This window comes from Tinamus guttatus, unplaced genomic scaffold, assembly GCF_059628265.1.
Source record: "Tinamus guttatus ecotype Peru unplaced genomic scaffold, ASM5962826v1 Tinamus_guttatus_pri_ptg000026l, whole genome shotgun sequence".
Lineage (NCBI taxonomy): Eukaryota > Metazoa > Chordata > Aves > Tinamiformes > Tinamidae > Tinamus > Tinamus guttatus.
Genome location: NW_028288560.1, coordinates 2,740,182 through 2,764,631, shown reverse-complemented (window position 1 = coordinate 2,764,631; position 24,450 = coordinate 2,740,182). Strand labels below are relative to the sequence as shown.

Sequence of the window (24,450 nt, the reverse complement as noted above, 5' to 3'; positions counted from 1 at the left end):
GGGACAGAGCTGGGTCCCGGGGCGTCAAGGGCGGAGTGCGGCTTTGCGTGACACCGAGGACACAGGAGCTTCTGCTCTAGCAACTGCCACGGCAGAAAGCTGGTGCAGGCGCAGCTCTGTGCCAGCACAGGTGGGCTCCACCCGGCCCAGCGAGCACCATGGCCCAGCCTGGAGAGCTGTCTGCTGTTAGCCCGTGCTTATCCCGGGAACTAAATGAATGAGGATGCAATAGCCAGTCCAGGACCCATGTGCTGCCCACCGTGAGACTGGTGCAGGCACCCGTTGTCTTCCCATCCCTTCTCTTTCCCCCGCAGCTCCTGCTTTCCCTCCCCACCACAATGCTAGAATTCTCCTCACAGAGGGTGACCTCATCGTGCTCCTTCTAGAATGTTCCTTGGGAAGCCCTGTCACCCCCAAACGCTGCTCAGCCCCGTTGGAACAAAGCTCCAAGCCCAAAGTTCCCTGACTCTCAGGTCCCACCGGTGCCCTGGGCTCTGGCACAGCCGAGCCGGCCTCCTGAGGCCCCCAAGGCCAGAGAAACGGGGCCGAGGCCCTCGCCAGCTCCGGAGATGGTTTTGCCAAGAGCGGGATAGCAGACAGCCCCGCTGCAGCCCTCCTGCAAAGCAGCTGACGGGAAAGGTAGCGGCGGAGGAGGCCGAGGAAGAGCAGGCTCATCTGCCAGTGCGTGGAGGACAGATAGAAACTTTATTGTGCAGGGGGCAGGGCACCGGTGCCACAGCTGGCAGTGGGCACACGGCTCGTCCCGCGGGGCTGTCAGGGCCGCCTGTACGGGTGGCGGGTCCGCTGTCCCGGTGGAACCAGGCCCCTCTGCACGATGGGCACACCATGGTCCCAAAGGTGAGGCTGTCCTCCAGCTGCTCGAAGCAGATGATGCAGAGCGTTTCTGCACCAGGTGTCACGGGCACGCTCTGCTGCGGCCGGTGCTCCGAGCAGTAGGATCTGGGGCGAAGGCGGCAGAGAGGAGCAGGGTGAGGAAGCGCTGGGGCTGCCAGGCTCCGCAGGGCAGGCAGAGGGACCCCAGGAGCCCTGCGCAGCCTGACCCTGGCCCTGGCAGCCCCCCGCAGGGTCACGGGATGCACGGAGGCTCCTGCAGCCCTTACCTGTACTGCTTGAAAAACTGCGTCAGGCAGCTGCTGTCCACGGCGCAGGGGAGGTGGAAGCTGCGGCCGCAGCCCTTCCCCCGGCAGTTGATGGAGGTACCGCGCTCACCGCACACGAAGCAGCTCTGCAGAGAGCGCGGCAGCCCCGTGGGCGACGTGCGCTGGGCCTCCCCGGCCAGCCCCGCGTCCCCAGGAAAGGCCCCGGCGCCTCCCGTCCCGCAGAGCCTCCTCGCGCACGAGGTCGCTGCCTGCGCTGGAGCCGCCGGAGCTCCCGGGAGCGTCGTCGGAGCCGCTCGGAACGCGGCCTTTGTGTCCCGCGCCCCCGGCTGAGCCCTCCCGAGCCTCTGCATGCATGGAGCTGCCGGCCCTGTTCCGGCCTCACCTTCTGGCTCGCAGCCTTAACACTACACTTGATATCTGCCGGGAGGAACCTGCACATACCCTCATCGTCCACGCCGCGCTGCGCCAGCCCGGTGGCGAGATACTGCAAACGGGACAGCACCGGGGCTCAGTGCGGGCTCCGAGGGGCTGTTCCTGGGCCTGCTGGACATGGCTCGTCCCGCGGGACTGTCAGGGCCGCCTGTACGGGTGGCGGGTCCGCTGGGCAAGGCGGGAGCGTCCTGGGCGCCGCTCCGGTCCTGGGCGCCGCTCCGGTCCTGGCCGCGCTGCCTGGGGGCTGCTCTCGGGAGCCGGGGAGCTGGAAGCCGACGTGGATTCCCCTCGGCTGCTGGTTACGGAGCTCGCCGCGTCTGATGGCGAGCTCGAGGGTGTCACAGAGCCGGAGGGCGACGCGCGTGTTTGCCGGCTTCTCACTCTGGAGCTGGGAGCACGAGCAGAGCCGGGAGCTGCCGCCGCTCCTGCGCTGGTGCTGGCGGCATCGGGCGGCTGTGGCTGCACCCTGGGGGCTGTGAGGGCAGAGGGACAGTGAGCGGCATGGCCGCGAGACCCTGCCTGGCCCTGGCCCGAGCCCGGGGCCGCGGGGCTTTGCCTCTTACCGGGGCCCAGGCCGGCACACTCATCGCACTCCCAGGTGTCCCTCGTTAGTGCGGAGCAGCGCCGGTGCGTTCCCCTGGCTGCGCATGAGCTGCACAGGATGAGCTCCCAGGGCCTGGGCAAGCAAACGGGCTGGTGCTGTGGCAGCCGGGGCTGGCCGCGATGCCGGCAGGGCGACCAAGGCCAAGGGAGCGGATCAGGGCAGCGCCCGGCCCCACTCCGGCGCTGAGCGCCTGCTCGCGGCGCGACGGCCTCCGCAGCCATCCCGGCGGCTGCCAGAGGCAGCTTCGGTGCCCTACCCTCTTTCCTCCGCCCGCTGCCTCCCTCTACGATAGAGGCAGCGGCTGGCGTCACACTGGCTGTGCCGGTCGTACAGCTCCTCGTACCGGCCGTCCTCCCAGGCAGGGTTTCTGCAGGAGAAGGAAGGGGAGCTCGTGAGCCTTCCCCGCTCGCCTGGCTCCCATCCCGCCTCCAGCTCCGTGGGGAGCCCGGCATGAGGGCAGCAGGACACCAACTTGAACTGGACCAGGATCCCCATTCGGAGCATTTCTGGCAGGAATCTCCTCCTGTCATTGCACCCGGGGCAGCGGAAGTGCTCGCGGCCCGCGCTGGTAGCCAGTCCCTGTGCAGAGAGCCAAGCGGCGCTAGCAGCAGCTGCTGCTGGGCCCTGGCCGTGCCCCGGGACAGGCGAAACCTCCTACCTGGATACAGTCCCGGTGGAACCAGGCCCCTCTGCATGATGGGCACACCATGGTGCCAAAGGTGAGGCTGTCCTCCAGCTGCTCGAAGCAGATGATGCAGAGCGTTTCTGCACCAGGTGTCACGGGCACGCTCTGCTGCGGCCGGTGCTCCGAGCAGTAGGATCTGGGGCGAAGGCGGCAGAGAGGAGCAGGGTGAGGAAGCGCTGGGGCTGCCAGGCTCCGCAGGGTGGGCAGAGGGGCCCCAGGAGCCCTGCGCAGCCTGGTTCTGGTAGCCCCTCGCAGGGTCACGGGACGCACCGAGGCTCCTGCAGCCCTTACCTGTACTGACTGAAAAACTGCGTCAGGCAGCTGCTGTCCACGGCGCAGGGGAGGTGGAAGCTGCGGCCGCAGCCCTTCCCCCGGCAGTCGATGGAGGCACCGCGCTCGCCGCACACCAAGCAGCTCTGCAGAGAGCGCGGCAGCCCCGTGGGCGACGTGCGCTGGGCCTCCCCGGCCAGCCCCGCGTCCCCAGGAAAGGCCCCGGCGCCTCCCGTCCTGCAGAGCCTCCTCGCGCACGAGGTCGCTGCCTGCGCTGGAGCCACCGGAGCTCCCGGGAGCGTCGTCAGAGCCGCTCGGAACGCGGCCTTTGTGTCCTGCGCCCCTGGCTGGGCCCTCCCGAGCCTCTGCGCGCACGGAGCTGCCGGCCCTGCCCCGGCCTCACCTTCTGGCTCGCAGCCTTAACACTACGCTTGATATCTGCCGGGAGGAACCCGCAGATACCCTGGTCGTCCGCGCCGCGCTGCGCCAGCCCGGTGGCGAGATACTGCAAACGGGACAGCGCCGGGGCTCAGGGGCGGCTCCGAGGGGCTGTTCCTGGGCAGCGCAGGAGCCCCCGGGCAGCTCACCAGGCAGCGCTCGTGGACGCAGAGGCCGTGCTTCCTGTGCCGCTTCCCGACGACGGTCTCGGGGACGTCGGCCCGGCGGCAGAGCACGCACGCTGCAGGGAGAGCGGAGGCGCCCGCCGCTCAGCACCCGGCAGCACGCGGGGCGCAGGGAGACGTGGGGACGGGCACGGCGCCCTCACCCTGCTCGCGAGAGTCAGGCGCCTTCCTCTTCATCCTGAAACTTGGGATTGTGATCCACCAAACGCTCTGGAGAGTCCTAGCACTGACGCGCCGGGGTTCTCTTCCAGACCTTCTCTGGTGACCCTGCGGTGACAGGGCTCCCGGGTGAGAGCGGGGCAGGGGAGCCTGGAGCCGCCAGGCAGAGACCCCGCGGCTGCCTCGCGAGGTCCGCGCCACCCCCGCCTCCCCAGCCCTCCGCTCGCGTGGCCTCCTCTCGCGTCTGCTCTCCGCTCCCCGCCGCCATCCGCTCGCATCCACTCGCCGACCTTCCCAAGCCGCTCGGAGGCGCTTCCTCCGAACTCAGCCTTGCTGGCGTCCAGCGGCCCCTTATGTGCTGCCCGCACGGCCGTGTCACAGGGTACCGCTGTGACACGGTGCTCGTGCGGCAGAGTCATGACACGGGCAGCTACAGGAACGATGGCCCCTGTGCCACAGGCAGTGACACCCATGCAGCCGGCCGGACAGCACCGCGGGATGAGCCCTGTGCCAACCGCTGGCTACGGCACCGGTGCCCTGCTGCCTGCAGAATAAATTCCCCCTGCCGTCCATGTGCAGGAAGATGAGCCGGGTCTTCCTCGGCCTCCTCCACCGCTGCCTGTCGCGGCGGCTTCTCCAGCGGGGCTGTCCGCTCTGCGGCTCTTGGCAAGAGCTCTCTCAGCAAGGCTGGGCTGCCAGGGTCCATCTTCCTCCCCAGCCTTGGCTTCTTTGCCTCTGCCCACAGGGTGCTCCTGGCTGGGGCTTTTTACTTGGAGGCCATGGCTGAGGAGCACCTGCGGGGCCAGCACAGGGTTACCGTCTGCCCCAAGGCCCGGGCAGAGCAGAGCAGGAGCCCAGAGACACAGAACTGTCCTTCCCCCATGTCCCGCTGGCCTGCACCTCCCTCTGCCCTCTCCTATACCCCATGGCCCCTGCCATGAGGGAGTGAGGCCAAGGCCGAGCAGGAAGCAGCACCTCTCTGCCAGCCACGCTTGCTCCAAACCATCTTGTCCCTGTCCCTCTGCTCGGCGGGGGCCCGAGCCCCACAGCCCCCTCTTGTTAGAGGGGATCCCTTCCCCAGAAGAAGCAGGGCTTGCCCAGGAGATAGATCCTGCTTGCCCACAGGAGCCATCGGGAAAGGCCTAGGGTGAAGCAATGTGGGCAGCAAGCTCTAGGATTCCAGGCTGCTAACCACTAAAGCAGGCATTTCCCCAGCAAGAGGCCCTTCAGCCTCACAAATTGTGAACCGCTTGGCACCGGTTCAGAGCGGCCGCGGCCTCCCGGCGCGGCTCGTGGGGCTCTGCCGCCCTCCCGCCGCCGTCGCCGGGCTGTGGCGCCGCGTGTCTTTGCGTTTGCCCTACAGAGACTCGGGTTTCCAAGCCGTGTGGCCCGTTCACCTCCAGAAACGCTCTCTGGGCCGTTACGTTGCATGGGGAACGCCTGGGCCATGGTACTGTGGCCATGCGGAGAGTGGCGGCTGTGCCTGGAGAAGCCCTGCGTCATGGGCAAAGGCGGCCTCCGGGGCAGGCACCAGCAACGTGAACAGCTCCCTGTGCGCGACGGCGGCCTGGGCTTCCCTGGCTCCTCAGCTCCCGCCGGCGTTCCTCAACCATAAAGGAGAGGGTAAAAGGAAAGGTGGAATTATTGCTGCAGGCCTTGAGGGCAGATGCTGCCTCCTGCAGCCATCTCTCCCTCCCACGCACCACTAGTGAGCCCGAGTCGAGCTTCTCCTCGGCACGAAGGGATCGTCCCTGCCAGGCTGGTTCAAAGCACTAAAGCCCTGTGGGCCGACAGCACCTGGTCGGTGCGGCAGACACTGGAGAGCTCAAGGCAGCTCTGAAGCTCCCAGATGTAGAGAGGGTCCAACGGAGAGCCACAAAGATGATTAAGGGGCTGGAGCATCTATCGTATGAGGAAAGAGTGAGCGAGCTGGGCCTGTTTAGCCTGGAGGAGAGAAGACTGGGAGGGGATGTGAGCAATACGTACAAGTACCTGAGGGGAGAATGTAGGGAGGATGGGGCCAAACTCTTCTCGCTGATGGCCGGTGACAAGGGGAGCAAGTTGAGAGCCAGGCAGTTCCATCCCCATGTGAGGAAGAACTTCTCTGCTGTGAGGGTGCCAGAGCCCTGCAACAGGCTGCCCAGAGAGGCTGTGGAGTCTCCTTCTCTGGAGACCTTCAAGACCCGCCTGGATGCCACCATGTGCTCTGGGTGTGCCTGCTGGAACATTGGGGTTGGACTAGATGGTCTCTAGAGGTCCCTTCCAAGCTCAGCTGTTCTGGGATTCTGTGAAATATCCCCAGCTGAGCTCGGCAGGGTGCAAGTGTGCGGTCGCTCCAGGCCAGCCGCAGCCGCTGGTTTCTCCGCAGCGGGACGGGAGGTGACGGAAGGCAGAAGCACCCACACCACCTCCCTGTGAGCGCCCGAGGAGCCAGAGGCTGCCCGGAGCACAACTGCCCTCCCAAAGGCTCACGAACCCCTCGGGATTCACTAAGGACCCCAGCTCTGAAAGGCACCCAGCGAGGCCAGGGGCAGATGGGGAAGGGAGGGACGGGACTTGCAGAGGTTGGGTCCACCCCACTGCCCTCTGGTCGCAGGGCTGGGGACGCTGGAGCAGCAAGAGCGAGATGTGGCCTCCCGCCGGACAGGCCGGGGGGAAGCTGTGTGAGGCAGGGAAGCTCACTGAAAACGTGGGCTCTGCTGCTGGGAACGGGCTGCAGCTGGGCCTCGTGCTGCGGAGCCGGCTCCAGCCCTAGCCCCCACAGGCATTGCGCTGCCCCCAGCTCCCTCTGAGCTCCTCTTCCTGCAGCCAGGACCTCAGCCTGCCAGGCTGGGCGTGCTCCACGGCCAGGGGACAGAGCTGGGTCCTGGGGCGTCAAGGGCGGAGTGCGGCTTTGCGTGACACCGAGGACACGGGAGCTTCTGCTCTAGCAACTGCCACGGCAGAAAGCTGGTGCAGGCGCGGCTCTGTGCCAGCACAGGTGGGCTCCACCTGGCCCAGCGAGCACCATGGCCCAGCCTGGAGAGCTGTCTGCTGTTAGCCCGTGCTTATCCCGGGAACTAAATGAATGAGGATGCAATAGCCAGTCCAGGACCCATGTGGTGCCCACCGTGAGACTGGTGCAGGCACCCGTTGTCTTCCCATCCCTTCTCTTTCCCCCGCAGCTCCTGCTTTCCCTCCCCACCACAATGCTAGAATTCTCCTCACAGAGGGTGGCCTCATCGTGCTCCTTCTAGAATGTTCCCTGGGAAGCCCTGCCACCCCCAAACGCTGCTCAGCCCCGTTGGAACAAAGCTCCAAGCCCAAAGTTCCCTGACTCTCAGGTCCCACCGGCGCCCTGGGCTCCGGCACAGCCGAGCCGGCCTCCTGAGGCCCCCAAGGCCAGAGAAACGGGGCCGAGGCCCTCGCCAGCTCCGGAGATGGTTTTGCCAAGAGCGGGATAGCAGACAGCCCCGCTGCAGCCCTCCTGCAAAGCAGCTGACGGGAAAGGTAGCGGCGGAGGAGGCCGAGGAAGAGCAGGCTCATCTGCCAGTACGTGGAGGACAGATAGAAACTTTATTGTGCAGGGGGCAGGGCACCGGTGCCACAGCTGGCGGTGGGCACACGGCTCGTCCCGCGGGGCTGTCAGGGCCGCCTGTACGGGTGGCGGGTCCGCTGTCCCGGTGGAACCAGGCCCCTCTGCACGATGGGCACGCCATGGTGCCAAAGGTGAGGCTGTCCTCCAGCTGCTCAAAGCAGATGATGCAGAGCGTTTCTGCACCAGGTGTCACGGGCACGCTCTGCTGCGGCCGGTGCTCCGAGCAGTAGGATCTGGGGCGAAGGCGGCAGAGAGGAGCAGGGTGAGGAAGCGCTGGGGCTGCCAGGCTCCGCAGGGCAGGCAGAGGGACCCCAGGAGCCCTGCGCAGCCTGACCCTGGCCCTGGTAGCCCCTCGCAGGGTCACGGGATGCACGGAGGCTCCTGCAGCCCTTACCTGTACTGCTTGAAAAACTGCGTCAGGCAGCTGCTGTCCACGGCGCAGGGGAGGTGGAAGCTGCGGCCGCAGCCCTTCCCCCGGCAGTCGATGGAGGCACTGCGCTCACCGCACACGAAGCAGCTCTGCAGAGAGCGCAGCAGCCCCGTGGGTGACGTGCACTGGGCCTCCCCAGCCAGCCCCGCGTCCCCAGGAAAGGCCCCGGTGCCTCCCGTCCCGCAGAGCCTCCTCGCGCATGAGGTCGCTGCCTGCGCTGGAGCCACCGGAGCTCCCGGGAGCGTCGTCGGAGCCGCTCGGAACGCGGCCTTTGTGTCCCGCGCCCCCGGCTGAGCCCTCCCGAGCCTCTGCGCGCACGGAGCTGCCGGCCCTGCCCCGGCCTCACCTTCTGGCTCGCAGCCTTGACTATGCGTTTGATATCTGCTGGGAGGAACCCGCAGATACCCTGGTCGTCTGCGCCGCGCTGCGCCAGCCCGGTGGTGAGATACTGGAAATGGGAGAGCGCCGGGGCTCAGCGGGGGCTCCGAGGGGCTGTTCCTGGGCCTGCTGGACACGGCTCGTCCCGCGGGACTGTCAGGGCTGCCTGTACGGGTGGCGGGTCCGCTGAGCAAGGCGGGAGCGTCCTGGGCGCCGCTCCGGTCCTGGCCGCGCTGCCTGGGGGCTGCTCTCGGGAGCCGGGGAGCTGGAAGCCAACGCGGATTCCGCTCGGCTGCTGGTTGCGGAGCTCGCCGCGTCTGATGGCGAGCTCGAGGGTGTCGCAGAGGCGGAGGGCGACGTGCGTGTTTGCCGGCTTCTTGAGCTGGAGCCGGGAGCACGAGCAGAGCTGGGAGCTGCCGCCGCTTCTGTGCTGGTGCTGGCGGCATCGGGCGGCTGTGGCTGCACCCTGGGGGCTGTGAGGGCAGGGGGACAGTGAGCGGCACGGCCGCGAGACCCTGCCTGGCCCTGGCCCTGGCCCGAGCCCAGGGCCACGGGGCTTTGCCTCTTACCAGGGCCCAGGCCAGCACACTCATCGCACTCCCAGGTGTCCCTCGTTACTGCGGAGCAGCGCCGGTGCGTCCCCCTGGCTGCGCACGAGCTGCACAGGATGAGCTCCCAGGGCCTGGGCAAGCAAACGGGCTGGTGCTGTGGCAGCCGGGGCTGGCCACGATGCCGGCAGGGCGACCAAGGCCAAGGGAGCGGATCAGGGCAGTGCCCGGCCCCGCTCCGGCGCTGAGCGCCTGCTCGCGTCACGACGGCTTCCGCGGCCAGCCCGGCGGCTGCCAGAGGCAGCTTCGGTGTCCTACCCTCTTTCCTCCGCTCGCTGCCTCCCTCTACGATAGAGGCAGCGGCTGGCATCGCACTGGCTGTGCCGGTCGTACAGCTCCTCGTACCGGCCGTCCTCCCAGGCAGGGTTTCTGCAGGAAAAGGAAGGGGAGCTCGTGAGCCTTCCCCGCTCGCCTGGCTCCCATCCCGCCTCCAGCTCCGTGGGGAGCCCGGCATGAGGGCAGCAGGACACCAACTTGAACTGGACCAGGATCCCCATTCGGAGCATTTCTGGCAGGAATCTCCTCCTGTCGTTGCACCCGGGGCAGCGGAAGTGCCCGCGGCCCGCGCTGGTAGCCAGTCCCTGTGCAGAGAGCCAAGCGGCGCTAGCAGCAGCTGCTGCTGGGCCCTGGACGTGCCCCGGGACAGGCAAAACCTCCTACCTGGATACAGTCCCGGTGGAACCAGGCCCCTCTGCACGATGGGCACACCATGGTGCCAAAGGTGAGGCTGTCCTCCAGCTGCTCGAAGCAGATGATGCAGAGCGTTTCTGCATCAGGTGTCACGGGCACGCTCTGCTGCGGCCGGTGCTCCGAGCAGTAGGATCTGGGGCGAAGACGGTAGAGAGGAGCAGGGTGAGGAAGCGCTGGGGCTGCCAGGCTCCGCAGGGCGGGCAAAGGGGCCGCAGGAACCCTGCGCAGCCTGGTTCTGGTAGCCCCTCGCAGGGTCACGGGACGCACGGAGGCTCCTGCAGCCCTTACCTGTACTGATTGAAAAACTGCGTCAGGCAGCTGCTGTCCACGGCGCAGGGGAGGTGGAAGCTGCGGCCGCAGCCCTTCCCCCGGCAGTCGATGGAGGCACCGCGCTCGCCGCACACGAAGCAGCTCTGCAGAGAGCGCGGCAGCCCCGTGGGCGACGTGCGCTGGGCCTCCCCGGCCAGCCCCGCGTCCCCAGGAAAGGCCCCGGTGCCTCCCGTCCCGCAGAGCCTCCTCGCGCACGAGGTCGCTGCCTGCGCTGGAGCCGCCGGAGCTCCCGGGAGCGTCGTCGGAGCCGCTCGGAACGCGGCCTTTGTGTCCCGCGCCCCCGGCTGAGCCCTCCCGAGCCTCTGCGCGCACGGAGCTGCCGGCCCTGCCCCGGCCTCACCTTCTGGCTCGCAGCCTTGACTATGCGTTTGATATCTGCCGGGAGGAACCCGCAGATACCCTGGTCGTCCGCGCCGCGCTGCGCCAGCCCAGTGGCGAGATACTGCAAACGGGAGAGCGCCGGGGCTCAGGGGGGGCTCCGAGGGGCTGTTCCTGGGCAGCACAGGAGCCCCCGGGCAGCTCACCAGGCAGCGCTCGTGGACGCAGAGGCCGTGCTTCCTGTGCCGCTTCCCGACGACGGTCTCGGGGACGTCGGCCCGGCGGCAGAGCACGCACGCTGCAGGGAGAGCGAAGGCGCCCGCCGCTCAGCACCCGGCAGCACGCGGGGCGCAGGGAGACGTGGGGACGGGCACGGCGCCCTCACCCTGCTCGCGAGAGTCAGGCGCCTTCCTCTTCATCCTGAAACTTGGGATTCTTGTCCACCAAAAACTCTGGAGAGTCCTAGCACTGACGCACTGGGGTTCTCTTCCAGATCTCCTCTGGTGACCCTGCGGTGACAGGGCTCCTGGGTGAGAGCGGGGCAGGGGAGCCTGGATCCGCCAGGCAGGGATCCCGTGACGGCCCCGCGAGGTCCGCGCCACCCCCGCCTCCCCAGCCCTCCGCTCGCGTGGCCTCCTTTCGCGTCCGCTCTCCGCTCCCCGCCGCCATCCGCTCGCATCCACTCGCCGACCTTCCCAAGCCGCTCGGAGGCGCTTCCTCCGAACTCAGCCTTGCTGGCGTCCAGCGGCCCCTTATGTGCTGCCCGCACGGCCGTGTCACAGGGTACCGCTGTGACACGGTGCTCGTGCGGCAGAGTCATGACACGGGCAGCTACAGGAACGATGGCCCCTGTGCCACAGGCAGTGACACCCATGCAGCCGGCCGGACAGCACCGCGGGATGAGCCCTGTGCCAACCGCTGGCTACGGCACCGGTGCCCTGCTGCCTGCAGAATAAATTCCCCCTGCCGTCCATGTGCAGGAAGATGAGCCGGGTCTTCCTCGGCCTCCTCCACCGCTGCCTGTCGCGGCGGCTTCTCCAGCGGGGCTGTCCGCTCTGCGGCTCTTGGCAAGAGCTCTCTCAGCAAGGCTGGGCTGCCAGGGTCCATCTTCCTCCCCAGCCTTGGCTGCTTTGCCTCTGCCCACAGGGTGCTCCTGGCTGGGGCTTTTTACTTGGAGGCCATGGCTGAGGAGCACCTGCGGGGCCAGCACAGGGTTACCGTCTGCCCCAAGGCCCGGGCAGAGCAGAGCAGGAGCCCAGAGACACAGAACTGTCCTTCCCCCATGTCCCGCTGGCCTGCACCTCCCTCTGCCCTCTCCTATACCCCATGGCCCCTGCCATGAGGGAGTGAGGCCAAGGCCGAGCAGGAAGCAGCACCTCTCTGCCAGCCACGCTTGCTCCAAACCATCTTGTCCCTGTCCCTCTGCTCGGCGGGGGCCCGAGCCCCACAGCCCCCTCTTGTTAGAGGGGATCCCTTCCCCAGAAGAAGCAGGGCTTGCCCAGGAGATAGATCCTGCTTGCCCACAGGAGCCATCGGGAAAGGCCTAGGGTGAAGCAATGTGGGCAGCAAGCTCTAGGATTCCAGGCTGCTAACCACTAAAGCAGGCATTTCCCCAGCAAGAGGCCCTTCAGCCTCACAAATTGTGAACCGCTTGGCACCGGTTCAGAGCGGCCGCGGCCTCCCGGCGCGGCTCGTGGGGCCCTGCCGCCCTCCCGCCGCCGTCGCCGGGCTGTGGCGCCGCGTGTCTTTGCGTTTGCCCTACAGAGACTCGGGTTTCCAAGCCGTGTGGCCCGTTCACCTCCAGAAACGCTCTCTGGGCCGTTACGTTGCATGGGGAACGCCTGGGCCATGGTACTGTGGCCATGCGGAGAGTGGCGGCTGTGCCTGGAGAAGCCCTGCGTCATGGGCAAAGGCGGCCTCCGGGGCAGGCACCAGCAACGTGAACAGCTCCCTGTGCGCGACGGCGGCCTGGGCTTCCCTGGCTCCTCAGCTCCCGCCGGCGTTCCTCAACCATAAAGGAGAGGGTAAAAGGAAAGGTGGAATTATTGCTGCAGGCCTTGAGGGCAGATGCTGCCTCCTGCAGCCATCTCTCCCTCCCACGCACCACTAGTGAGCCCGAGTCGAGCTTCTCCTCGGCACGAAGGGATCGTCCCTGCCAGGCTGGTTCAAAGCACTAAAGCCCTGTGGGCCGACAGCACCTGGTCGGTGCGGCAGACGCTGGAGAGCTCAAGGCAGCTCTGAAGCTCCCAGATGTAGAGAGGGTCCAACGGAGAGCCACAAAGATGATTAAGGGGCTGGAGCATCTATCGTATGAGGAAAGAGTGAGCGAGCTGGGCCTGTTTAGCCTGGAGGAGAGAAGACTGGGAGGGGATGTGAGCAATACGTACAAGTACCTGAGGGGAGAATGTAGGGAGGATGGGGCCAAACTCTTCTCGCTGATGGCCGGTGACAAGGGGAGCAAGTTGAGAGCCAGGCAGTTCCATCCCCATGTGAGGAAGAACTTCTCTGCTGTGAGGGTGCCAGAGCCCTGCAACAGGCTGCCCAGAGAGGCTGTGGAGTCTCCTTCTCTGGAGACCTTCAAGACCCGCCTGGATGCCACCATGTGCTCTGGGTGTGCCTGCTGGAACATTGGGGTTGGACTAGATGGTCTCTAGAGGTCCCTTCCAAGCTCAGCTGTTCTGGGATTCTGTGAAATATCCCCAGCTGAGCTCGGCAGGGTGCAAGTGTGCGGTCGCTCCAGGCCAGCCGCAGCCGCTGGTTTCTCCGCAGCGGGACGGGAGGTGACGGAAGGCAGAAGCACCCACACCACCTCCCTGTGAGCGCCCGAGGAGCCAGAGGCTGCCCGGAGCACAACTGCCCTCCCAAAGGCTCACGAACCCCTCGGGATTCACTAAGGACCCCAGCTCTGAAAGGCACCCAGCGAGGCCAGAGGCAGATGGGGAAGGGAGGGACGGGACTTGCAGAGGTCGGGTCCACCCCACTGCCCTCTGGTCGCAGGGCTGGGGACGCTGGAGCAGCAAGAGCAGGATGTGGCCTCCTGCCGGACAGGCCGGGGGGAAGCTGTGTGAGGCAGGGAAGCTCACTGAAAACGTGGGCTCTGCCGCTGGGAACGGGCTGCAGCTGGGCCTCGTGCTGCGGAGCCGGCTCCAGCCCTAGCCCCCACAGGCATTGCGCTGCCCCCAGCTCCCTCTGAGCTCCTCTTCCTGCAGCCAGGACCTCAGCCTGCCAGGCTGGGCGTGCTCCACAGCCAGGGGACAGAGCTGGGTCCCGGGGCGTCAAGGGCGGAGTGCGGCTTTGCGTGACACCGAGGACACGGGAGCTTCTGCTCTAGCAACTGCCACGGCAGAAAGCTGGTGCAGGCGCAGCTCTGTGCCAGCACAGGTGGGCTCCACCCGGCCCAGCGAGCACCATGGCCCAGCCTGGAGAGCTGTCTGCTGTTAGCCCGTGCTTATCCCGGGAACTAAATGAATGAGGATGCAATAGCCAGTCCAGGACCCATGTGGTGCCCACCGTGAGACTGGTGCAGGCACCCGTTGTCTTCCCATCCCTTCTCTTTCCCCCGCAGCTCCTGCTTTCCCTCCCCACCACAATGCTAGAATTCTCCTCACAGAGGGTGGCCTCATCGTGCTCCTTCTAGAATGTTCCCTGGGAAGCCCTGCCACCCCCAAACGCTGCTCAGCCCCGTTGGAACAAAGCTCCAAGCCCAAAGTTCCCTGACTCTCAGGTCCCACCGGCGCCCTGGGCTCCGGCACAGCCGAGCCGGCCTCCTGAGGCCCCCAAGGCCAGAGAAACGGGGCCGAGGCCCTCGCCAGCTCCGGAGATGGTTTTGCCAAGAGCGGGATAGCAGACAGCCCCGCTGCAGCCCTCCTGCAAAGCAGCTGACGGGAAAGGTAGCGGCGGAGGAGGCCGAGGAAGAGCAGGCTCATCTGCCAGTACGTGGAGGACAGATAGAAACTTTATTGTGCAGGGGGCAGGGCACCGGTGCCACAGCTGGCGGTGGGCACACGGCTCGTCCCGCGGGGCTGTCAGGGCCGCCTGTACGGGTGGCGGGTCCGCTGTCCCGGTGGAACCAGGCCCCTCTGCACGATGGGCACGCCATGGTGCCAAAGGTGAGGCTGTCCTCCAGCTGCTCAAAGCAGATGATGCAGAGCGTTTCTGCACCAGGTGTCACGGGCACGCTCTGCTGCGTCCGGTGCTCCGAGCAGTAGGATCTGGGGCGAAGGCGGCAGAGAGGAGCAGGGTGAGGAAGCGCTGGGGCTGCCAGGCTCCGCAGGGCAGGCAGAGGGACCCCAGGAGCCCTGCGCAGCCTGACCCTGGCCCTGGTAGCCCCTCGCAGGGTCACGGGATGCACGGAGGCTCCTGCAGCCCTTACCTGTACTGCTTGAAAAACTGCGTCAGGCAGCTGCTGTCCACGGCGCAGGGGAGGTGGAAGCTGCGGCCGCAGCCCTTCCCCCGGCAGTCGATGGAGGCACTGCGCTCACCGCACACGAAGCAGCTCTGCAGAGAGCGCAGCAGCCCCGTGGGTGACGTGCGCTGGGCCTCCCCAGCCAGCCCCGCGTCCCCAGGAAAGGCCCCGGTGCCTCCCGTCCCGCAGAGCCTCCTCGCGCATGAGGTTGCTGCCTGCGCTGGAGCCACCGGAGCTCCCAGGAGCGTCGTCGGAGCCGCTCGGAACGCGGCCTTTGTGTCCCGCGCCCCCGGCTGAGCCCTCCCGAGCCTCTGCGCGCACGGAGCTGCCGGCCCTGCCCCGGCCTCACCTTCTGGCTCGCAGCCTTGACTATGCGTTTGATATCTGCTGGGAGGAACCCGCAGATACCCTGGTCGTCTGCGCCGTGCTGCGCCAGCCCGGTGGTGAGATACTGGAAATGGGAGAGCGCCGGGGCTCAGCGGGGGCTCCGAGGGGCTGTTCCTGGGCCTGCTGGACACGGCTCGTCCCGCGGGACTGTCAGGGCCGCCTGTACGGGTGGCGGGTCCGCTGAGCAAGGCGGGAGCGTCCTGGGCGCCGCTCCGGTCCTGGGCGCCGCTCCGGTCCTGGCCGCGCTGCCTGGGGGCTGCTCTCGGGAGCCGGGGAGCTGGAAGCCAACGCGGATTCCGCTCGGCTGCTGGTTGCGGAGCTCGCCGCGTCTGATGGCGAGCTCGAGGGTGTCGCAGAGGCGGAGGGCGACGCGCGTGTTTGCCGGCTTCTTGAGCTGGAGCCGGGAGCACGAGCAGAGCTGGGAGCTGCCGCCGCTTCTGTGCTGGTGCTGGCGGCATCGGGCGGCTGTGGCTGCACCCTGGGGGCTGTGAGGGCAGGGGGACAGTGAGCGCCATGGCCGCGAGCCCCTGCCTGGCCCTGGCCCTGGCCCGAGCCCAGGGCCACGGGGCTTTGCCTCTTACCGGGGCCCAGGCCAGCACACTCATCGCACTCCCAGGTGTCCCTCGTTAGTGCGGAGCAGCGCCGGTGCGTCCCCCTGGCTGCGCACGAGCTGCACAGGATGAGCTCCCAGGGCCTGGGCAAGCAAACGGGCTGGTGCTGTGGCAGCCGGGGCTGGCCGCGATGCCGGCAGGGCGACCAAGGCCAAGGGAGCGGATCAGGGCAGCGCCCGGCCCCGCTCCGGCGCTGAGCGCCTGCTCGCGTCACGACGGCTTCCGCGGCCAGCCCGGCGGCTGCCAGAGGCAGCTTCGGTGCCCTACCCTCTTTCCTCCGCTCGCTGCCTCCCTCTACGATAGAGGCAGCGGCTGGCATCGCACTGGCTGTGCCGGTCGTACAGCTCCTCGTACCGGCCGTCCTCCCAGGCAGGGTTTCTGCAGGAAAAGGAAGGGGAGCTCGTGAGCCTTCCCCGCTCGCCTGGCTCCCATCCCGCCTCCAGCTCCGTGGGGAGCCCGGCATGAGGGCAGCAGGACACCAACTTGAACTGGACCAGGATCCCCATTCGGAGCATTTCTGGCAGGAATCTCCTCCTGTCGTTGCACCCGGGGCAGCGGAAGTGCCCGCGGCCCGCGCTGGTAGCCAGTCCCTGTGCAGAGAGCCAAGCGGCGCTAGCAGCAGCTGCTGCTGGGCCCTGGACGTGCCCCGGGACAGGCAAAACCTCCTACCTGGATACAGTCCCGGTGGAACCAGGCCCCTCTGCACGATGGGCACACCATGGTGCCAAAGGTGAGGCTGTCCTCCAGCTGCTCGAAGCAGATGATGCAGAGCGTTTCTGCATCAGGTGTCACGGGCACGCTCTGCTGCGGCCGGTGCTCCGAGCAGTAGGATCTGGGGCGAAGACGGTAGAGAGGAGCAGGGTGAGGAAGCGCTGGGGCTGCCAGGCTCCGCAGGGCGGGCAAAGGGGCCGCAGGAACCCTGCGCAGCCTGGTTCTGGTAGCCCCTCGCAGGGTCACGGGACGCACGGAGGCTCCTGCAGCCCTTACCTGTACTGCTTGAAAAACTGCGTCAGGCAGCTGCTGTCCACGGCGCAGGGGAGGTGGAAGCTGCGGCCGCAGCCCTTCCCCCGGCAGTCGATGGAGGCACCGCGCTCGCCGCACACGAAGCAGCTCTGCAGAGAGCGCGGCAGCCCCGTGGGCGACGTGCGCTGGGCCTCCCCGGCCAGCCCCGCGTCCCCAGGAAAGGCCCCGGTGCCTCCCGTCCCGCAGAGCCTCCTCGCGCACGAGGTCGCTGCCTGCGCTGGAGCCGCCGGAGCTCCCGGGAGCGTCGTCGGAGCCACTCGGAACGCGGCCTTTGTGTCCCGCGCCCCCGGCTGAGCCCTCCCGAGCCTCTGCGCGCACGGAGCTGCCGGCCCTGCCCCGGCCTCACCTTCTGGCTCGCAGCCTTGACTATGCGTTTGATATCTGCCGGGAGGAACCCGCAGATACCCTGGTCGTCCGCGCCGCGCTGCGCCAGCCCAGTGGCGAGATACTGCAAACGGGAGAGCGCCGGGGCTCAGGGGGGGCTCCGAGGGGCTGTTCCTGGGCAGCACAGGAGCCCCCGGGCAGCTCACCAGGCAGCGCTCGTGGACGCAGAGGCCGTGCTTCCTGTGCCGCTTCCCGACGACGGTCTCGGGGACGTCGGCCCGGCGGCAGAGCACGCACGCTGCAGGGAGAGCGAAGGCGCCCGCCGCTCAGCACCCGGCAGCACGCGGGGCGCAGGGAGACGTGGGGACGGGCACGGCGCCCTCACCCTGCTCGCGAGAGTCAGGCGCCTTCCTCTTCATCCTGAAACTTGGGATTCTTGTCCACCAAAAACTCTGGAGAGTCCTAGCACTGACGCACTGGGGTTCTCTTCCAGATCTCCTCTGGTGACCCTGCGGTGACAGGGCTCCTGGGTGAGAGCGGGGCAGGGGAGCCTGGATCCGCCAGGCAGGGATCCCGTGACGGCCCCGCGAGGTCCGCGCCACCCCCGCCTCCCCAGCCCTCCGCTCGCGTGGCCTCCTTTCGCGTCCGCTCTCCGCTCCCCGCCGCCATCCGCTCGCATCCACTCGCCGACCTTCCCAAGCCGCTCGGAGGCGCTTCCTCCGAACTCAGCCTTGCTGGCGTCCAGCGGCCCCTTATGTGCTGCCCGCACGGCCGTGTCACAGGGTACCGCTGTGACACGGTGCTCGTGCGGCAGAGTCATGACACGGGCAGCTACAGGAACGATGGCCCCTGTGCCACAGGCAGTGACACCCATGCAGCCGGCCGGACAGCACCGCGGGATGAGCCCTGTGCCAACCGCTGGCTACGGCACCGGTGCCCTGCTGCCTGCAGAATAAATTCCCCCTGCCGTCCATGTGCAGGAAGATGAGCCGGGTCTTCCTCGGCCTCCTCCACCGCTGCCTGTCGCGGCGGCTTCTCCAGCGGGGCTGTCCGCTCTGCGGCTCTTGGCAAGAGCTCTCTCAGCAAGGCTGGGCTGCCAGGGTCCATCTTCCTCCCCAGCCTTGGCTGCTTTGCCTCTGCCCACAGGGTGCTCCTGGCTGGGGCTTTTTACTTGGAGGCCATGGCTGAGGAGCACCTGCGGGGCCAGCACAGGGTTACCGTCTGCCCCAAGGCCCGGGCAGAGCAGAGCAGGAGCCCAGAGACACAGAACTGTCCTTCCCCCATGTCCCGCTGGCCTGCACCTCCCTCTGCCCTCTCCTATACCCCATGGCCCCTGCCATGAGGGAGTGAGGCCAAGGCCGAGCAGGAAGCAGCACCTCTCTGCCAGCCACGCTTGCTCCAAACCATCTTGTCCCTGTCCCTCTGCTCGGCGGGGGCCCGAGCCCCACAGCCCCCTCTTGTTAGAGGGGATCCCTTCCCCAGAAGAAGCAGGGCTTGCCCAGGAGATAGATCCTGCTTGCCCACAGGAGCCATCGGGAAAGGCCTAGGGTGAAGCAATGTGGGCAGCAAGCTCTAGGATTCCAGGCTGCTAACCACTAAAGCAGGCATTTCCCCAGCAAGAGGCCCTTCAGCCTCACAAATTGTGAACCGCTTGGCACCGGTTCAGAGCGGCCGCGGCCTCCCGGCGCGGCTCGTGGGGCCCTGCCGCCCTCCCGCCGCCGTCGCCGGGCTGTGGCGCCGCGTGTCTTTGCGTTTGCCCTACAGAGACTCGGGTTTCCAAGCCGTGTGGCCCGTTCACCTCCAGAAACGCTCTCTGGGCCGTTACGTTGCATGGGGAACGCCTGGGCCATGGTACTGTGGCCATGCGGAGAGTGGCGGCTGTGCCTGGAGAAGCCCTGCGTCATGGGCAAAGGCGGCCTCCGGGGCAGGCACCAGCAACGTGAACAGCTCCCTGTGCGCGACGGCGGCCTGGGCTTCCCTGGCTCCTCAGCTCCCGCCGGCGTTCCTCAACCATAAAGGAGAGGGTAAAAGGAAAGGTGGAATTATTGCTGCAGGCCTTGAGGGCAGATGCTGCCTCCTGCAGCCATCTCTCCCTCCCACGCACCACTAGTGAGCCCGAGTCGAGCTTCTCCTCGGCACGAAGGGATCGTCCCTTCCAGGCTGGTTCAAAGCACTAAAGCCCTGTGGGCCGACAGCACCTGGTCGGTGCGGCAGACACTGGAGAGCTCAAGGCAGCTCTGAAGCTCCCAGATGTAGAGAGGGTCCAACGGAGAGCCACAAAGATGATTAAGGGGCTGGAGCATCTATCGTATGAGGAAAGAGTGAGCGAGCTGGGCCTGTTTAGCCTGGAGGAGAGAAGACTGGGAGGGGATGTGAGCAATACGTACAAGTACCTGAGGGGAGAATGTAGGGAGGATGGGGCCAAACTCTTCTCGCTGATGGCCGGTGACAAGGGGAGCAAGTTGAGAGCCAGGCAGTTCCATCCCCATGTGAGGAAGAACTTCTCTGCTGTGAGGGTGCCAGAGCCCTGCAACAGGCTGCCCAGAGAGGCTGTGGAGTCTCCTTCTCTGGAGACCTTCAAGACCCGCCTGGATGCCACCATGTGCTCTGGGTGTGCCTGCTGGAACATTGGGGTTGGACTAGATGGTCTCTAGAGGTCCCTTCCAAGCTCAGCTGTTCTGGGATTCTGTGAAATATCCCCAGCTGAGCTCGGCAGGGTGCAAGTGTGCGGTCGCTCCAGGCCAGCCGCAGCCGCTGGTTTCTCCGCAGCGGGACGGGAGGTGACGGAAGGCAGAAGCACCCACACCACCTCCCTGTGAGCGCCCGAGGAGCCAGAGGCTGCCCGGAGCACAACTGCCCTCCCAAAGGCTCACGAACCCCTCGGGATTCACTAAGGACCCCAGCTCTGAAAGGCACCCAGCGAGGCCAGAGGCAGATGGGGAAGGGAGGGACGGGACTTGCAGAGGTCGGGTCCACCCCACTGCCCTCTGGTCGCAGGGCTGGGGACGCTGGAGCAGCAAGAGCGAGATGTGGCCTCCTGCCGGACAGGCCGGGGGGAAGCTGTGTGAGGCAGGGAAGCTCACTGAAAAGGTGGGCTCTGCCGCTGGGAACGGGCTGCAGCTGGGCCTCGTGCTGCGGAGCCGGCTCCAGCCCTAGCCCCCACAGGCATTGCGCTGCCCCCAGCTCCCTCTGAGCTCCTCTTCCTGCAGCCAGGACCTTAGCCTGCTAGGCTGGGCGTGCTCCACGGCCAGGGGACAGAGCTGGGTCCCGGGGCGTCAAGGGCGGAGTGCGGCTTTGCGTGACACCGAGGACACGGGAGCTTCTGCTCTAGCAACTGCCACGGCAGAAAGCTGGTGCAGGCGCAGCTCTGTGCCAGCACAGGTGGGCTCCACCCGGCCCAGCGAGCACCATGGCCCAGCCTGGAGAGCTGTCTGCTGTTAGCCCGTGCTTATCCCGGGAACTAAATGAATGAGGATGCAATAGCCAGTCCAGGACCCATGTGGTGCCCACCGTGAGACTGGTGCAGGCACCCGTTGTCTTCCCATCCCTTCTCTTTCCCCCGCAGCTCCTGCTTTCCCTCCCCACCACAATGCTAGAATTCTCCTCACAGAGGGTGGCCTCATCGTGCTCCTTCTAGAATGTTCCCTGGGAAGCCCTGCACCCCCAAACGCTGCTCAGCCCCGTTGGAACAAAGCTCCAAGCCCAAAGTTCCCTGACTCTCAGGTCCCACCGGCGCCCTGGGCTCCGGCACAGCCGAGCCGGCCTCCTGAGGCCCCCAAGGCCAGAGAAACGGGGCCGAGGCCCTCGCCAGATCCGGAGATGGTTTTGCCAAGAGCGGGATAGCAGACAGCCCCGCTGCAGCCCTCCTGCAAAGCAGCTGACGGGAAAGGTAGCGGCGGAGGAGGCCGAGGAAGAGCAGGCTCATCTGCCAGTACGTGGAGGACAGATAGAAACTTTATTGTGCAGGGGGCAGGGCACCGGTGCCACAGCTGGCGGTGGGCACACGGCTCGTCCCGCGGGGCTGTCAGGGCCGCCTGTACGGGTGGCGGGTCCGCTGTCCCGGTGGAACCAGGCCCCTCTGCACGATGGGCACGCCATGGTGCCAAAGGTGAGGCTGTCCTCCAGCTGCTCAAAGCAGATGATGCAGAGCGTTTCTGCACCAGGTGTCACGGGCACGCTCTGCTGCGGCCGGTGCTCCGAGCAGTAGGATCTGGGGCGAAGGCGGCAGAGAGGAGCAGGGTGAGGAAGTGCTGGGGCTGCCAGGCTCCGCAGGGCAGGCAGAGGGACCCCAGGAGCCCTGCGCAGCCTGACCCTGGCCCTGGTAGCCCCTCGCAGGGTCATGGGATGCACGGAGGCTCCTGCAGCCCTTACCTGTACTGCTTGAAAAACTGCGTCAGGCAGCTGCTGTCCACGGCGCAGGGGAGGTGGAAGCTGCGGCCGCAGCCCTTCCCCCGGCAGTCGATGGAGGCACCGCGCTCACCGCACACGAAGCAGCTCTGCAGAGAGTGCAGCAGCCCCGTGGGCGACGTGCGCTGGGCCTCCCCGGCCAGCCCCGCGTCCCCAGGAAAGGCCCCGGTGCCTCCCGTCCCGCAGAGCCTCCTCGCGCATGAGGTTGCTGCCTGCGCTGGAGCCACCGGAGCTCCCGGGAGCGTCGTCGGAGCCGCTCGGAACGCGGCCTTTGTGTCCCGCGCCCCCGGCTGAGCCCTCCCGAGCCTCTGCGCGCATGGAGCTGCCGGCCCTGCCCCGGCCTCACCTTCTGGCTCGCAGCCTTGACTATGCGTTTGATATCTGCTGGGAGGAACCCGCAGATACCCTGGTCGTCTGCGCCGTGCTGCGCCAGCCCGGTGGTGAGATACTGGAAATGGGAGAGCGCCGGGGCTCAGCGGGGGCTCCGAGGGGCTGTTCCTGGGCCTGCTGGACACGGCTCGTCCCGCGGGACTGTCAGGGCCGCCTGTACGGGTGGCGGGTCCGCTGAGCAAGGCGGGAGCGTCCTGGGCGCCGCTCCGGTCCTGGGCGCCGCTCCGGTCCTGGGCGCCGCTCCGGTCCTGGCCGCGCTGCCTGGGGGCTGCTCTCGGGAGCCGGGGAGCTGGAAGCCAACGCGGATTCCGCTCGGCTGCTGGTTGCGGAGCTCGCCGCGTCTGATGGCGAGCTCGAGGGTGTCGCAGAGGCGGAGGGCGACGCGCGTGTTTGCCGGCTTCTTGAGCTGGAGCCGGGAGCATGAGCAGAGCTGGGAGCTGCCGCCGCTTCTGTGCTGGTGCTGGCGGCATCGGGCGGCTGTGGCTGCACCCTGGGGGCTGTGAGGGCAGGGGGACAGTGAGCGGCATGGCCGCGAGCCCCTGCCTGGCCCTGGCCCTGGCCCGAGCCCGGGGCCGCGGGGCTTTGCGTCTTACCGGGGCCCAGGCCAGCACACTCATCGCACTCCCAGGTGTCCCTCGTTAGTGCGGAGCAGCGCCGGTGCGTCCCCCTGGCTGCGCACGAGCTGCACAGGATGAGCTCCCAGGGCCTGGGCAAGCAAACGGGCTGGTGCTGTGGCAGCCGGGGCTGGCCACGATGCCGGCAGGGCGACCAAGGCCAAGGGAGCGGATCAGGGCAGTGCCCGGCCCCGCTCCGGCGCTGAGCGCCTGCTCGCGGCGCGACAGCCTCCGCGGCCAGCCCGGCGGCTGCCAGAGGCAGCTTCGGTGCCCTACCCTCTTTCCTCCGCTCGCTGCCTCCCTCTACGATAGAGGCAGCGGCTGGCATCGCACTGGCTGTGCCGGTCGTACAGCTCCTCGTACCGGCCGTCCTCCCAGGCAGGGTTTCTGCAGGAAAAGGAAGGGGAGCTCGTGAGCCTTCCCCGCTCGCCTGGCTCCCATCCCGCCTCCAGCTCCGTGGGGAGCCCGGCATGAGGGCAGCAGGACACCAACTTGAACTGGACCAGGATCCCCATTCGGAGCATTTCTGGCAGGAATCTCCTCCTGTCGTTGCACCCGGGGCAGCGGAAGTGCCCGCGGCCCGCGCTGGTAGCCAGTCCCTGTGCAGAGAGCCAAGCGGCGCTAGCAGCAGCTGCTGCTGGGCCCTGGACGTGCCCCGGGACAGGCGAAACCTCCTACCTGGATACAGTCCCGGTGGAACCAGGCCCCTCTGCACGATGGGCACACCATGGTGCCAAAGGTGAGGCTGTCCTCCAGCTGCTCGAAGCAGATGATGCAGAGCGTTTCTGCATCAGGTGTCACGGGCACGCTCTGCTGCGGCCGGTGCTCCGAGCAGTAGGATCTGGGGCGAAGACGGTAAAGAGGAGCAGGGTGAGGAAGCGCTGGGGCTGCCAGGCTCCGCAGGGCGGGCAAAGGGGCCGCAGGAACCCTGCGCAGCCTGGTTCTGGTAGCCCCTCGCAGGGTCACGGGACGCACGGAGGCTCCTGCAGCCCTTACCTGTACTGATTGAAAAACTGCGTCAGGCAGCTGCTGTCCACGGCGCAGGGGAGGTGGAAGCTGCGGCCGCAGCCCTTCCCCCGGCAGTCGATGGAGGCACCGCGCTCGCCGCACACGAAGCAGCTCTGCAGAGAGCGCGGCAGCCCCGTGGGCGACGTGCGCTGGGCCTCCCCGGCCAGCCCCGCGTCCCCAGGAAAGGCCCCGGTGCCTCCCGTCCCGCAGAGCCTCCTCGCGCACGAGGTCGCTGCCTGCGCTGGAGCCGCCGGAGCTCCCGGGAGCGTCGTCGGAGCCGCTCGGAACGCGGCCTTTGTGTCCCCACGCCCCCGGCTGAGCCCTCCCGAGCCTCTGCGCGCACGGAGCTGCCGGCCCTGCCCCGGCCTCACCTTCTGGCTCGCAGCCTTGACTATGCGTTTGATATCTGCTGGGAGGAACCCGCAGATACCCTGGTCGTCCGCGCCGCGCTGCGCCAGCCCAGTGGCGAGATACTGCAAACGGGAGAGCGCCGGGGCTCAGTGCGGGCTCCGAGGGGCTGTTCCTGGGCCTGCTGGACACGGCTAATCCCGTGGGGCTGTCAGGGCCGCCTATACGGGTGGCGGGTCCGCTGGGCAAGGCGGGAGCGTCCTGGGCGCCGCTCTGGTCCTGGGCGCCGCTCCGGTCCTGGCCGCGCTGCCTGGGGGCTGCTCTCGGGAGCCGGGGAGCTGGAAGCCGACGCAGATTCCCCTCGGCTGCTGGTTACGGAGCTCGCCACGTCTGATGGCGAGCTCGAGGGTGTTGCAGAGCTGGAGGGCGACGCGCGTGTTTGCCGGCTTCTTGAGCTGGAGCCGGGAGCACGAGCAGAGCCGGGAGCTGCCGCCGCTCCTGCGCTGGTGCTGGCGGCATCGGGCGGCTGTGGCTGCACCCTGGGGGCTGTGAGGGCAGAGGGACAGTGAGCGGCACGGCCGCGAGACCCTGCCTGGCCCTGGCCCGAGCCCGGGGCCGCGGGGCTTCGCCTCTTACCAGGGCCCAGGCCAGCACACTCATCGCACTCCCAGGTGTCCCTCGTTACTGCAGAGCAGCGCCGGTGCGTTC

At 67.6% G+C, this 24,450-nt stretch overlaps 4 protein-coding genes across 4 annotated transcripts; all 4 read right to left on the bottom strand.

Moving 5' to 3' along the window:
- Positions 1-1,691: 1,691 nt before the first annotated feature.
- On the bottom strand, positions 1,692-5,905 carry LOC148596229 (E3 ubiquitin-protein ligase PHF7-like). Its single transcript, XM_088526619.1, has 10 exons — positions 5,887-5,905; positions 3,879-4,002; positions 3,700-3,791; positions 3,516-3,617; positions 3,134-3,258; positions 2,816-2,978; positions 2,630-2,736; positions 2,414-2,524; positions 2,117-2,229; positions 1,692-2,026 (listed from the first exon to the last, which is right to left on the bottom strand). The coding sequence occupies exons 2-10, from the start codon at positions 3,910-3,912 to the stop codon at positions 1,692-1,694; spliced, it is 1,182 nt and encodes a 393-aa protein (XP_088382745.1). The 5' UTR covers positions 3,913-4,002; positions 5,887-5,905.
- A 2,530-nt stretch (positions 5,906-8,435) lies between these two features.
- Positions 8,436-10,644, bottom strand: LOC148596228 (E3 ubiquitin-protein ligase PHF7-like). The gene is made up of 9 exons (XM_088526609.1): positions 10,611-10,644; positions 10,432-10,523; positions 10,248-10,349; positions 9,866-9,990; positions 9,548-9,710; positions 9,362-9,468; positions 9,146-9,256; positions 8,849-8,961; positions 8,436-8,752 (listed from the first exon to the last, which is right to left on the bottom strand). Exons 1-9 carry the CDS (start codon positions 10,642-10,644, stop codon positions 8,436-8,438), a joined length of 1,164 nt encoding a protein of 387 aa, XP_088382735.1.
- Positions 10,645-15,167: 4,523 nt separating this feature from the next.
- Positions 15,168-17,394, bottom strand: LOC148596227 (E3 ubiquitin-protein ligase PHF7-like). Its single transcript, XM_088526598.1, has 9 exons — positions 17,361-17,394; positions 17,182-17,273; positions 16,998-17,099; positions 16,616-16,740; positions 16,298-16,460; positions 16,112-16,218; positions 15,896-16,006; positions 15,599-15,711; positions 15,168-15,502 (listed from the first exon to the last, which is right to left on the bottom strand). Exons 1-9 carry the CDS (start codon positions 17,392-17,394, stop codon positions 15,168-15,170), a joined length of 1,182 nt encoding a protein of 393 aa, XP_088382724.1.
- A 4,522-nt stretch (positions 17,395-21,916) lies between these two features.
- On the bottom strand, positions 21,917-24,402 carry LOC148596226 (E3 ubiquitin-protein ligase PHF7-like). The gene is made up of 8 exons (XM_088526996.1): positions 24,379-24,402; positions 23,766-23,867; positions 23,383-23,507; positions 23,065-23,227; positions 22,879-22,985; positions 22,663-22,773; positions 22,366-22,478; positions 21,917-22,269 (listed from the first exon to the last, which is right to left on the bottom strand). Exons 1-8 carry the CDS (start codon positions 24,400-24,402, stop codon positions 21,917-21,919), a joined length of 1,098 nt encoding a protein of 365 aa, XP_088383122.1.
- Positions 24,403-24,450: the final 48 nt, after the last annotated feature.